Source organism: Salvelinus sp. IW2-2015, linkage group LG2 (assembly GCF_002910315.2).
Source record: "Salvelinus sp. IW2-2015 linkage group LG2, ASM291031v2, whole genome shotgun sequence".
NCBI classification, from domain to species: domain Eukaryota; kingdom Metazoa; phylum Chordata; class Actinopteri; order Salmoniformes; family Salmonidae; genus Salvelinus; species Salvelinus sp. IW2-2015.
In genome coordinates this window covers 40635431-40650366 of record NC_036839.1, presented here as the reverse complement: position 1 = coordinate 40650366, position 14936 = coordinate 40635431, and the positions used below count along the sequence as shown (strand labels likewise).

Sequence of the window (14936 nt, the reverse complement as noted above, 5' to 3'; positions counted from 1 at the left end):
AATCAAATGTATGGTCACATACACATGGTTAGCAGATGTTAATGCGAGTGTGTAGCGAAATGCTTGTGCTTCTGGTTCCACAGCGCAGTATATAAAAAGTGATCTAACTACTTAATACACACAAATTAAAAAGGGGTAAATGAGAATATGTACATAAGAATATATGGATGAGTGATGGCCGAGCGGCATAGGCAAGGTGCAATAGATGGTATAAAATACAGTATATAACATATGAGTAATGTAAGATATGTAAACATTATTAAAGTGGCATTGTTTGAGGTAACTAGTCTGGGTTGGAGCCCCCCCTTGGGTTTGTGCCGTGGTGGAGATCTTTGTGGGCTATACTCGGCCTTGTCTCAGGATGGTAAGTTGGTGGTTGAAGATATCCCTCTAGTGGTGTGGGGGCTGTGCTTTGGCAAAGTGGGCGGGGTTATATCCTGCCTGTTTGGCCCTGTCCGGGGGTATCATCGGATGGGGCCACAGTGTCTCCTGACCCCTCAGGTCTCAGCCTCCAGTATTTATGCTGCATTAGTTTGTATCGCGGGGGCTAGGGTCAGTCTGTTATATCTGGAGTATTTCTCCTGTCTTATCCGGTGTCCTGTGTGAATTTAAGTTGCTCTCTCTAATTCTCTCTTTCTCTCTCTCGGAAGACCTGAGCCTAGGACCATGCCTCAGGACTACTGGCATGATGACTCCTTGCTGTCCCAGTCCACCTGGCCGTGCTGCTGCTCCAGTTTCAACTGTTCTGCCTGTGGCTATGGAACCCGGACCTGTTCACCGGACGTGCTACCTGTCCCAGACCTGCTGTTTTCAACTCTCTAGAGACCGCAGGAGCGGTAGAAGATACTCTTAATGATCGGCTATGAAAGCCAACTGACATTTACTCCCTGAGGTGCTGACTTGCTGCACCCTCGACAACTACTGTGATTATTATTATTTGACCATGCTGGGTCATTATGAACATTTGAACATCTTGGCCGATGTTCTGTTATAATCTCCACCCGGCACAGCCAGAAGAGGACTGGCCACCCCTCATAGCCTGGTTCCTCTCTAGGTTTCTTCCTAGGTTTTTGCCTTTCTAGGGAGTTTTTCCTAGCCACCGTGCTTCTACACCTGCATTGCTTGCTGTTTGGGGTTTTAGGCTGGGTTTCTGTACAGAACTTTGATATATCAGCTGATGTAAGAAGGGCTATATAAATAAATTTGATTTGAGTGATCCATTTATTAAAGTGGCCAGTGATTGGGTCTCCATGTAGGCAGCAGCCTCTTTGAGTTAGTGATTGCTGTTTAGCAGTCTGATGGCCTTGAGATAGAAGCTGTTTTTCAGTCTCTCGGTCCCAGCTTTGATGCACCTGTATTGACCTCGCCTTCTGGATGGTAGCGGTATGAACAGGCAGTGGCTCGGGTGGTTGTTGTCTTTGATTATCTTTTTTGCCTTCCTGTGACATCGGGTGCTATAGGTGTCATGTAGGGCAGGTAGTTTGCCCCTGGTGATGCGTTGTGCAGACCGCACCACCCTCAGGAGAGCCTTGCGGTTGAGGGCGGATCAGTTTCCATACTAGGCTGTGATACAGCCGACAGGATGCTCTCGATTGTGGATCTGTAAAAGTTAGTCAGTGTTTTTGGATGACAAGCCACATTTCTTCAGCCTCCTGAGTTGAAGAGGCGCTGTTGCGCCTTCTTCACCACACTGTGTGTGGGTGTACCATGTCAGTTTGTATTTTGACATGGCTTAGGCATATGAGCACGGTYAAAAAAATCCCAAAATAAAATAAATTCCAAACACAGGTCAGGTGTATTCCGGATGCTTTTAACATTAAATTAACACAAAATTTGACAACTTTGTTACTTTGAGATTTTTGAGGGATGAAATTGAACATATGCTAATTAATCCCCCCCCAAAAATTACATATTTTGGGGGGTGGTTTGACACTTCATTCAGACAGTAATTAAATGAGACAGGCAAATGCTAGAAAATAAACTAAAAGAATAATCATTAGGTGGATAAGGAATAACAACTTCACCACATTGTCCTAGTCTATATGGACATGGACAATAGGAGAAATATTTAATTTCACACTGATTTTCAGATTATTATTATTAATATACAAATTAACATTAATGAACATTATTCACATTGCATTATATTATACATCCTATCATATCAAATTGGGGGAAAAAGTTGTATTATCAGTTCATTAATTGTATAGCCTAACAAATTCAAGAATGATTAACAATAAATAATTGTAATCAAATTAAAATGTTGATGCATAATAATGAGTTCATTACCTGAAAGCATCTCTATGGCCTAGGCGTTAACAAAATGTTCATACAAATACAGTCGTGTGAAAAAGTTTGGGCACCCCTGACAATTTCCATGATTTCCATTTATAAATAATTGGGTGTTTGGATCAGCGATTTCATTTTGATCTATCAAATAACTGATGGACACAGTAATATTTCAGTAGTCAAATGATGTTTATTGGATTAACAGAAAATGTTCAATATGCATTAAAACAAAATTACACAGGTGCATAAATTTGGGCACCCCAATAGAAAAATCACATCAATATTTAGTAGAGCCTCATTTTGCTAAAATAACAGCCTCTAGACACTTCCCATAGCCTCTAATGAGTGTCTGGATTCTGGATGAAGGTATTTTGGACCATTCCTCCTTACAAAACATCTCCAGTTCAGTTAGGTTTGATGGTTGCCGAGCATGGACAGCCCGCTTCAAATCATCCCACAGAATCTCAATGATATTCAGGGCTGGGGACTGGGATGGCCATTCCAGAACATTGTACTTGTTCCTCTGCATAAATGCCCGGGTAGATTTTGAGCAGTGTTTTGGGTCGTTGTCTTATTGAAATATCCAGCGCAACTTCAACTTTGTGACCGATTCTTCAACATTATTCCCAAGAATCTGCTGATATTGAGTGGAATCCATGCGACCCTCAACTTTAACAAGATTCCCAGTACCGGCACTGGCCCCACAGCCCCACAGCATGATGGAACCCCCACCAAATTTTACTGTGGGTAGCAAGTGTTTTTCTTGGAACGCTGTGTTCTTTTGCCGCAATGCATAACGTCCCTTGTTATGACCAAATAACTCAAATCTTTGTTTCATCAGTCCACAGCACCTTATTCCAAAATGAAGCTGGCTTGTCCAAATGTGCGTTTGCATACCTCAAGCGACTCTGTGGCGTGTGTGCAGAAAAGGCTTCTTCCGCATCCCATACAGCTTCTCCTTGTGCAAAGTGCGCTGAATTGTTGAACAATGCACAGTGACACCATCTGCAGCAAGATGATGTTGTAGGTCTTTGGAGGTGGTCTGTGGGCTGTTTTTGACCGTTCACCATCCTTCGCCTCGCCGATATTTTACTTGGCCTGCCACTTCTGGCCTTAACAAGAACTGTGCCTGTGGTCTTTCATTTCCTCACTATGTTCCTCACAGTGGACACTGACAGCTTAAATCTCTGCGATAGCTTTTTGTAGCCTTCCTCTAAACCATAATGTTGAACAATCTTTGTTTTCAGGTCATTTGAGAATTGTTTTGAGGCCCCCATGTTGCCACTCTTCAGAGGAGAGTCAAAGAGAACAACAACTTGCAATTGGCCACCTTAAATACCTTTTCTCATGATTGGATGCACTTGTCTATGAAGTTCAAGGCTTAATAAGCTCACCAAACCAATTGTGTGTTCCAATTAATCACTGCTAAGTAGTTACAGGTATTCAAATTAACAGAATGACAAGGGTGCCCACATTTTTGCATAGCCTATTTTTCACATCTGATTTAATTTCATACAACTTAATATTGCTACACTAAAAATCTTTGTCTGGACAATACCCCAGTACTCAGCTTTTATTAGAAAATGAATGGCATGCCACTGTGATCATTTTCTGTGACGACAGAGTAAATTATTATGCAGCCTCAGAGGGGTGCCCAAACGTTTTCATACGACTGTATGATTAGGCCTCTCATTGACCCTCTTTCTACAAGGCCTAGTCTATCAAGTTAGGTCTGCCAAATGAATGTAGCATTGGGAAAATATATACATAAATCCAGCCATATAGAGTATAACCTTTCATCATCATCATCAACAACAAAAAAATGTTGTTTATAACATGCACAATTAGAAGCATCAATCTATATAGATCAAGCGTGACTAAATTCGAGCCCAGTAACTTTGCTCACCGCATCCTCTTTCGATTGTCTCGTCTGGCTGCCACGAAAAGCCCCCACCTGCTGATCTGTGTGCGTGCCACTGGCGATGTACTTTACTGGACATGCTAGCTGTTCTCGGCGGCGCATCATCACTTCAAACAAATTCCGGCGTGGTGTTATTGGTTGGCCTATTGCTACTGGTTGTACCGGTAAAATGTAAGTTAGTTATGAATCGCAAATCACCATACAGCTGACACACTTCATTAATCATTTTGACTTCAATTTGGTTGTTGAAAATACTATCAGCTTGCACTGCGTCTTTGCTGATGAATGCCCTGATCTCTGGCCAGTCAATTGGTTAAATGACATTGTTATTTCGTCTATTAATCACTTCTAATAGATCTGAAAATGTTGCAATAACCATGAATTTAACCAAATGTTTGTTTATAATTAGGGACGTCCCACGTTTAACCAGGACACAAATAGTAGGAATTTGCGCCGTCTTCAGCCATGACCGCACGAGAGAGAAATTACACACTAAACTAAAAAATAAAAATGTTGATGCATGCCAGCAAAGCTACTACCCAACACTAAACAATACATGAATTGCACTATAACAGTGACAAACAGTGCCCACAAACTGTTAGGGCCTACATAAAGATGTCCCAACAGCAGAYTCCCAACACCTTACCACTGCTACACCTGGCCATCAACGGATCCTTGTCTGCCAGCTAAACAGTTCACTCAGCCTCATTTACTGTCTTTTTAAAAAACATAGCTGAAATGGCTGACTTGCTTAAACAAATGTGGTTTCTACTGACAATTGAAATGTACAAATATGGCATAAGGGGACGGCGAGCGGATAAGAGGCAATCCGTAATTTCGATTAAGACATGAGCGAGCTAGGACAGACGGAGTAAATATAAATATTTCTTCAGCACTTCTAAAATGTACAGCGACAGAATTCAGAACATGGGCCGTTCTTACAGTATTCTCCCTGTACAACAAGTCAAAACTGTAGGATAAATAAAGGGGGCATATACATCAGACAATGAAAGCTCTTATAGTATTCAATTATGACATTTCTTTAAAGCAGGCTAAAGGCTACATGTGCACCACCAAGTCAAACAGTAGGCTAAATTATGAGGGTGAGGCACATGGGCTACTAACAGCTTCCTACAGAACATACACTTAGTATGACTTTCTTAGCTACAGTATACATATCTCCCTGGCATATTACCTCATTTATGCAAGACGTTTTTGGACTCAGCTTGTTGTGCAGGAAGGTGACACGGCGGTCCTTCGTGGGCAAATTTTGTCATCAAACTTTCCTCAAAGTCTGGCATTCTCTGGATTGATGGTGCTTTCAAGACAACTGGGAACTCGGGGGGAAAAAACAGGGTTGAATCATGACGTCAGTGATCTTCAGGTCAGAGCTCTAAAAAGAGGCCAGAGGTCCCACTTCGAATTCTGAGTGTGATGACCGTTCAAAACATATTTTCCCAGTCAGAGCTTGTTTAGTTTCCGAGTTCCCGGTTGTCTTGAACACACTGAAGTCTGAGATTTCCTAGTTGTTTTGAACGCAATAGAAGTCATGTTGGATTGACAGCATGGCTATTGTTGAATGTGTATCCTTTTAAGCTTAGAAAAGAGACCCTTAAACTCAGACTTGGACCACACACCCACTCCYCTGAATAGCAGGCTAGTGATTACTTAAACTTCCAAAACAGCTCTTGTTGAATTTGTTGTGTAATGTTTATGTCCAATGAGCACCGATACTTTTTATCTATAATTTCTCTTGATATGACAAGGATTGAAAAGTATTTGCCAGTAGATTGTCAGCTTGATTCATGATGATGACTGCTAGCTTGCTAGCTAAGATTTTGAAAGTATGATGTTGGCATGATCAGTCCAATCAAAGCAATGGTAGATAACGTGATTTGGCGTCAACTTATCTGTGGCCAATGACCTTGAGCCTTCTTGGATGGGCACTTCTATTGTAACTCTATGGCAGCACCCAAGGGGCTTGAATTTTCAAGCTCTCCCCTAGATTTTTCGGTTATAGTGTCCCCATGAGTGGCTCCTAAGTCACTGCATCACTACAGATCCAGGTTGTTTCACAACCGGCCATGATCGGGAGTCCGATAGGGCGGCGCACAATTGGCCCAGCGTTGTCCGGTTTAGGCCGTCATTGTAAACAAGAATTTGTTCGTAACTGACTTGCCTAGTTAAATAAATAAAGGTTACATTTAAAAAAATATGTGACAAAATACTGAGCTAGGCTGAACACTGCATTTTGGAACYGCCTTACTCAAGAAATTAAAAAAAGAGACCATGTTTGTATAAGACTTTATTAACTCCATTATTATTATTATTTTACTACATTGTTTGCAAACTGATATGTGACACGTATTAATGCCAATGACCCCACCAAACTTCCCTGCTAAAACATACTGTAGGTCTGTCTGCTGCCTTTTCGTTAACACAGCCTAAATGCCAATCACCAAACGAGGGGACTAAACAAATATGGATTAAATCGACATCAGTACATGCTGTCAAAAGGCTGCATTCTGCAATAGGGAGTAACAGCAAAATAATGTTGTTGACAAAATCTCTCCATTCGGCTCCTCTCATCTTGAGGGGCTTTTTCTTTAAAACGCGCATCCAATCACCTTGATTCATTACATAACTAGACCAATCATATGCTTTAATGTGCCGCGGTTCCCAGTGCTGTTGCAAGACAGGCCAATAATAATAATAATAATAATATAGGTTCCGCTCGTGATGTTATTAAATTGCAAGTGTCGATGCTCCGATTTCTAAACAATTTGCAGCACAGTTAAAAGGTTAACGCAATGAATATACTGGATTAATTAGAAAAATAAAACCACTACTTTTCGATGTGTGCGATAAGATGTGTCGAGTGAGCGTGAGAAAGGGCTCAAATGCGTGTGTCTCTAGGCTACTGCGTGAGATTTGGCAGCTCTACTAATTTCATTAGCAATTGGGCAAATTGCAATAATCAAAACTCCGGATGACTAGGCCTGAAACTCGTTCTCTATTTCTGCAGAAACACCGTCTTAAAATAACCAGCCATTATTCTTGATTTTGTAAGGACAAAGGGTAGACTAGACAGCAGGTGCATATAGACATTTCCGCAAGCTACAACTTGTAACCTATGTGAGGAAAGAATTGGTCAATCAAACATCAAAATAGGATATTTAAATTCACAAATGAAATGTAACCACAGTTATTTTAATAACCTCCACTTTCACCAAAGGGAACTGGCACAAATCAGCAATTGTGCTAGTTAGCTATAGCTACCTAAAAAGGCATTGCTAGCTTGCTGTGGCAAGAGGGGTATTGTTACAAAATAGCAAGCTGCCCACGCGGAAAGGCAAGCAATAATTGCAAAGAAACAAATCAACGCCACTGGTGTCTGAAGTGGGGAAACAAGTTCGCTGCATTGTTGTCAGCTTGTATTTCACATGTTAGTAATCTAATCGAAAACATAGCTAACTAACTGGTCGACGTTCACTGTAGCTGTGTGTGTTATTGCTAATTATTTTGGACACAGGTAGGAGCTCTTACCTAAGTAGTTGATCCTGACAGCATTCGGGTCATTATATCCAATGGAACGCTTGTTAACATCCCAAACCAGGTTACCAGAGCAGGACATAATGCTCGAACCTGCTTTTATTTAAAAATACCATTGAAATACAGTTGTAAACCCTTCTTCTGACTATCGCCTTTTGATGTTGTTCTCTGCGTGGCCGTTTCGACGTAGCTAGCTAACTAGAAGCCAACGTTAGCATGCGTGCTAAGCTATATACAGCTATGTTTATCGCCCCCTCTTCATTTTGCAGCCTCTCTTCGGTCGCTTTATTCCTCTGATGTTATTTGGGTGGCTCTACTTCTCTCTCTTGTTGTGTCGAACTCCCTGGTTGAAACAACGATGGTGTGCGGGGCGTTCTATGCGTTCTATTTCTATGCTCGATAATATTAATCGAGACCGTCAACATTGCAGCAGTATGACGCAGCCCGCAAGGAGTAGACAAAGTCAGTACAGTATGATGATAGACAGAAACTGCTCTCCAATTGAAATCGCCGTTCACACTTGTAGGTGATGTCATGGCGACGTTGCCTAGCTAAGCACATGAGAAGAAGTACGTATAACCACATATAGAACAAGGTTTAGTTATAAACAACATATGGTATAACGGTCGACTCTCGCCGAACTGCGCATGTACAGGCCGTCAATTCAAAGGCACTCATTCGATATAAAATTGTTTTTGACAAATTAAAACGTGTCAGTTTGTCACTATCACGAGGTTGGAGTAATACCATGTTTAACTACTGAAGACATCGGCTCGAATCTAGGATTTGCCTTTCGATTTCGAGAAAATGAACAACTATGGAATATTTTTCACTTCTCCAACGTAAAACCCCGACCTGGTCTTTCTAGTCTGTTTCACAAGCGTTTCCGGAAGTCTCGCGATGTTGCTACTCTGGGTTTAGAAACTGGGTTTAGAAACAATTAGTTGACAATTCAGTTGAGGATAGTATATATCATATAGTTATAATTGCGCGATGCTGTAGTAAAGTGGCATCATATTAATACTGGATTATGTAGACAGATGAACAAATGGTAGAGTCTGGTAGAACCCGTCTCTATCTGCTGTCGCTAAATGGATGGCCCTGGACTCTGGTACACCAATCACGTTCGGAGGATTGGCCCAAATACACCAATAGGAATTAGGAGCGTCTTGTTGTGGTACTGTGCTAGATAGGTTGCGCTGTGAAGAAAAGTCACCACCTTGTAAAAGCTCTCAAATCAAGGCCACCAGGAATGAGCACTGTTGTAGCATAGCAGGCTAGCTACATGCCAATAGGTTTGCATTAGAAGGTCGAAAGTAGGACAGCGCCTTTGACATTTTTCCGAACCGTTTTATGACTACATTGCTGCACATTTTAGATATAGGGCAATACCAATACTCAAGTGTCAAAGTCGAACTAATTTACCTTCGTAGCTACGTATTTAGCAAGCTAGCTAGCTTGCTAGGTCAGGTGTAGTTAACGTTAGACAACAATATTAGCCTTTTGCAAACATGGCTGCGATGAGAGTTTCCTATCACAAACTGCTGGATAAAATCGGGCTAATGTTACCAGCAAAATTGAGACCTCTCTACAATCACCCTGCAGGTAATGTAAATGCTATTAGACTGTGGCAGCCAGCGTTAGCCATAGATTATCAGCAACTGGCGTGCGTCTAGACCAAATTGAGGACGGTACACATTGGTGACCGCTGTTGTTGCTGAAGTGGCCTTGGTTTAGTTAGTGAATGATGTCAAAATCCCTTCCTACATATTTTGATGTGTAACCAATATTTTATTATCTAATCTCGCTGCTCTGTGTTTTTAACCCAAACAAATGTGTCATGGCGGCGCCTCAATCTGTAAAGAGATGCCACAACAGTTTTGCAGATTAGTTATCCCATTGAGTACTGTGCAGTCAATGGTACACAGTAGCTGGCTACATGAGCGTGGTTGCAGGCATAGACCTCATTGGTTGCAAGTGGTCGCGTGGAACTTTGTGTGTGAGAGGATTGCCTGGAATGCAGTATCAAAGCGAATGGAAGCTAAGCATAGCAATTTCATTTTCAGCATTTGCAAGGTTCATTACAGAATAAGTAGTTGCATGTTTTTAGGAAATCAATGTTGAGTGAACTGCTTGTAAACATTTGCAGTCTTTGAACACTCCTACACCAGTAAATTTAGCTACAGCCTTTGTAACATTTGTCCTTACAAAATGTTGTCCTTTCTATAACCTGTATATATCTTGTAAGAGGACAGACTCTCAATTCTGCACAGGTGATAGGATGTGTTATTCGTCAAAGTCCCATACGTTTGTCCTTAGGGGTGTTTTTAATGATGCCAAATATCACTATTTAATGCAGTGTACTACAGATAACTGACAAAATAAAGGACATATTGGTCATTTAGGGATCCAAAGTAAGCAGGTGTGGTTCCTGAGATATTTAAGCAAATAAAATATTCCATCCTGCTTAGGGTCATGTATAAAAATGCCCAGTTGCTACCATGGCTAGAAGAACAGATCTCAGCAACTTTGAAAGAGGGGTGTCAAAGGAGCATAGGGGGTTTAAAGTGTGTGTGTCAGTCACCAGATCTCAATCCAATTGAACACTTACGGGAGATTCTGGAGTGGTGCCTGAGACAGCATTTTGCACCACCATCAACAAAACACCAAATTATGGAATTTCTTGTGGAAGAATGGTGTTGCATTCCTCCCAATAGAGTTCCAGACACAATCCATGCCAAGGTGCATTGATGCGGCTCAGGGTGGCCCCTATTAAGACACTTAGTTTGTGTTTCCTTTATTTTGGCAGTTACGTGTATGTGCCTTTGGCAGAAAAAATGTGATTGGCCAAACCTGTAACGCTGGTCAAACCTGTTGCATAGCATCCTATGTAGGCCTACAGGTAATTGCCAAAATAAACTAAACACTTGAGTAAATAAGGGATACAAAGTATATTGAAAGCAGGTGCTTCCACACAGGTGTGGTTCCTGAGTTAATTAAGCCATTAACATCCCATCATGCTTAGGGTCGTGTATAATAATACCCTGATGGCCATTACCTTGGCTGCTTTTAGACAGGCAGCCAGCCCAATTTGGATCTTTTTCACTAATTGGTATTTTGACCCATCAAATCTGCTCTGAAAAATATCTGATGTAATTGGTCAAAAGAGCAATTAGTGGAACAAATTACAGAAATGGGCTGCCTGTTTAAACGCAGCCAAGGGAGCATAGCGGGTTTAAAGTGTGTGTCGGTCTGCCTGTCACCAGATCTCAACCCAATTGAACACTTATGGAAGATTCTGGAGTGGCGTCAGATGGCTTTTTCCACCACAATCAACAAAAAAACAAATGATGGCATTTTTTGAATGGTGTCGCATTGCATTCCTTAATGCTCAAATAATGTGTGTGTGTTATCCATTTTGGAATACTGACTGTCTAAACAGCAAGTGACCAAATTGGATTTGTGTGTGTTCAGACAGCAGTCATTTGCTGACATGGCTACACTACTTGTCATAATAATGACGGGTGTGTGTGCAGTGGTGTAGGCTGATCGGTGGTGGTGCTCATGCTTCCTATCACTCAGAAGTTATGTAGSAAGCTAAGGCGATGACAATGCCTGTCATGGACGTTTCCCAGTTACTTAGAATTGTTAAAACCACTTTTATAGCCTCAAATGATAAAATAATCCAACTTTCGAAACAAGTATGTTTTAGCTAGCCACAGCAGTCAACTAGCTAGCTAGGTACAAAATGGTGACAATAGACATGGCAGCTCTGTTTCTAGCTCCTACGGTAGCTGTTTCTTTCTAGCACATTCACTCTTGTTTGTGAACAATTAACAAGCTAGTTAGCTACCACATTCTTGTAAAACTGTCAACAGATCTAGCAAGCAGCACGATATGCCAAATAAGTCTAGAAACCATCGGATTTGACCGTTCAGAAAGTCGCATGGACAGGAATCAGATTTATACCTGACTTCAAACTGCCTACATAGGTGGTTTGAAATGTGTGTTGAAGTATCTGATTCCGTGTGCTTTTTAGCTGTTCAGACTGTAGGAAAAAGGACAGATTAGAATCGGATATGCAAAAAAATAGGACTTGAGTCACTTCAAACTGCTACTGTGAACGTGGCATTAGATTGAGGCACTAGCTGACACAGCCAACCCTTGTTTTTACATCTATTCTTGTTGGTAAAAATGTGGAGAAAAAATAATTAGCCTAATGCTTGAATTGTAACTTTTAAAATTGTTGTAAGACAATGATTGCTGGCTAGGAGGACTAATGCCCTGATTTTATTCTTGTTGACTTATCACTGCATGAACTCTTCCTGTATAGTCAATAATGTTTATCTTTCAATGCAGACTAAAGTTCAGACTAAAGTTGTCAGCGCTCTATCATTGCTATTGGAGAACAGAACACAGCTACAAGGGAAGAAAGTTTTGACCACATGAGGGGTGGTGCCCAACTCCCTGCAAAATGATTGGTTAAAACAGAGTTATCTTACCTCCTCCTCATTGTGCAGCTGGAGCCAAGTGTTTTCTGATGGAGATGGTAGATTAGATTCAGAGCAGGCAATGGTGTTCTTAGCGTATTGCATGTGGAAGCTTTTTGTCCACGCCATGGTTCTCCCCAAAGAAGGGCACTGTGCCACCGTGTGGACTGGCTGCACCACTATGTATAAAAAAAAATGTATTTTACTTTTTGTTATCATTTAAGGACATTTTTTGGCTCTAGCTTACGGGTGTTTTAAAAAAACAAATCTCTGAGTATCATCTTATTCATGGAGTGTGAGATGTTACTTAGGAGAGGTCATTTAGCCTTATTTGGTTACCAATGGGATAGATGGCAGAACAATGAAAATAGTTTAGGCCTACTCATCCACAAGCATCACTCATATTAAGTGTTTAAGATTTCCCTGCCCTGAACTGAGAATTTGCTGAGAATTGTCTGATATTTTATAATCTGTTCTGTAATCAATTTTCTCATGGATTGCGTCTTCTCTAATTCCAGGTCCAAAGACTATTTTCTTCTGGGCCCCGATGTTCAAATGGGTAAGGGCTGAATTTGCTAAGCTCGAGCTATTGCCTTATCTAAATGTAAACATGTTTGAAGGCATTGTCTAATGAAACAAATTTCAAGTCCCATGCCTTTCCTCATCTCTATAGGGTCTAGTCGGTGCTGGCCTGGCAGATATGAGTCGACCAGCTGAGAAACTGAGCATGTCCCAGTCTGCTGTACTGACAGCCACAGGTATAGTGGAGTTCCTATATTATTCAGTGAGTGACAGGTATAGTGTAAATTAATCCTTCAGTCAAATAAACAACTTCACTCATTGACTAATCACTTTTCCCACTTTCTCAGGTCTGACTTGGTCCAGATACTCTTTGGTCATCATTCCAAAGAACTGGAACCTCTTTGCTGTCAATTTATTTGTGGGTAGTGCTGGAATATCCCAGCTCTACAGGATCTTCCAGTAAGTGAACCTCTCTTGGAGTGCAGAAATAGAATGAAGACCTGACTTATAGATTTGGCTTCGCCATAAACAGCCACAATACATTTTTCTGTCCTTTGTAAGTTCTTTAGGAATCAACCCGGAGGCTCATAAACTGTTTTACTTTTTCTTATGTTTAGCTTTTATTTCCTTGACGTATAAGGGCAAATGTATTTGAATAAATGTACATAAACCTCAAGTTTATTTTCCTCTCTTCCCTTATCCCCTTTCACAATACAGGTATGAACAAGGGAAGAAGGCACTAGCAAAGGAGGAGGCTACCCCAGCAGAGTCTTGAATTATGTCACCAGTCCATCACCATGGACCGTACGGGAGCTAATCACTGGCACAAACCCAGTCCCTCCATCCCTCTTCCATCCTCACTCAATTTTACAGTAGAAAAAAAACAATGTTTCCTTGCTGTAGATCATGTAATTTGCCTGGATTTCTTCAGGGTTATAATGGCATATTAACCCTTACCAAAACACTCAAATGTTTGTCATCTACGCACAAGATGTAGTATTTTTAAGTTTTACTTCATGCAACATTGTATGACTATGTTCTCAAATGTATAATTTTTAATATGTTCATGATTKATGTTTAGCATGCACTTTTTGGGAAGTGTTGCTTTTTTTCCGTTATTTCTTTGAGTAGTCATCATTCCTCATGGAGTGGTTTCCAAACAAGGAAGGTCTTGGATCTGTGTTGACTGTGGTTAAAAAGAATGTCTCCCCAAATTAAAAAAAATTAGATGTCACATTCATCCCACATGCTTATTCGACTATTTTCATCAATAATTTTGTTAACTATTTCTATATCCGTAGGATGATTAAACCGTACATGCATACCATGTGACTGTTCCTTCCACGTGTTGTAAATGCTTTAACCAATAAATCAGGTTAAAAACATTTCATATAGCTTTTAACTGTAGACTTTCAAATGCCAATAGTAATAGGAAATCACCACCCTTTTCCCCCGATCATTAGGAAGAACCTTTTGGTAATGTGTCCTATGTGTTGCATTCTTGGGGGCGGAATCTAGCGTGGTACTTGGACCCAAGAAGGACAACCTGTATTGGCCCTGTAGTCAAGGTCCTCGTCTCGTAATGGTTGGTTCTCAGTAGTTGGGAGACACAATCTGTTAGTGTAACTAGATGAGAATTTAAAAAGTCATTTTGTTCATTGATCTCTGACATTTTATAGCAAAAACTGGCAAATTACAGTGGTCCATAATGCACTGAAACATGAACAGGCACTTATGTATGTCGAGGTTATCTTAAGTGTCTGTATGTAATGGATATGCCCTTATTTATTCTAACTGTTGAATTAAAAATCTTGGCATATTCTGAAGCAGTTTCATTCCTGAGAAGAAAGTGTATGATAAAGATTGTTTGGATAGGGAGAGTGAGTATGCAGAATCTCTTGAGTTGAAAATGTGTTTGGACCTGACTTGCGAATTGAGCCATATGTGACTTGGCACAAGTGTCCCACAAGGGTGGGAACCAACTGAAACATTCATGCCTCTACATAATTAGCTGTTTATTTTTTATTTTTACTTGTTCTTCCAACTAGACCATTATACTGTGAGAAACAGTTTTACATGCTAAAGATTGGATCAAAAATAAGAAAAATACAAAGTTAACACTTGATTGGTCCACGTTGGTATACGCAACACCTTTTCAACAT

The 14936-nt window shown here is 40.8% G+C and overlaps 2 protein-coding genes across 6 annotated transcripts in view; one reads left to right on the top strand and one right to left on the bottom strand.

Moving 5' to 3' along the window:
• LOC111980126 (DDB1- and CUL4-associated factor 6) overlaps nucleotides 1–8620 on the bottom strand; it is a 55302-nt gene extending 46682 nt beyond the window's left edge. For all 5 annotated transcript variants that reach the window (XM_024010790.2, XM_024010805.2, XM_024010812.2 and 2 more), the window contains exon 1: nucleotides 7757–8620. In XM_024010790.2, coding sequence (XP_023866558.1) covers nucleotides 7757–7844 — 88 coding nt within the window. In that variant the 5' untranslated portion in view covers nucleotides 7845–8620. The remainder of the gene's footprint in view (nucleotides 1–7756) is intronic.
• Nucleotides 8621–8748: 128 nt separating this feature from the next.
• On the top strand, nucleotides 8749–14600 carry LOC111980160 (mitochondrial pyruvate carrier 2). The gene is made up of 5 exons (XM_024010821.2): nucleotides 8749–9367; nucleotides 12771–12811; nucleotides 12926–13010; nucleotides 13122–13233; nucleotides 13492–14600. The coding sequence occupies exons 1-5, from the start codon at nucleotides 9274–9276 to the stop codon at nucleotides 13547–13549; spliced, it is 390 nt and encodes a 129-aa protein (XP_023866589.1). The 5' UTR covers nucleotides 8749–9273; the 3' UTR covers nucleotides 13550–14600.
• Nucleotides 14601–14936: the final 336 nt, after the last annotated feature.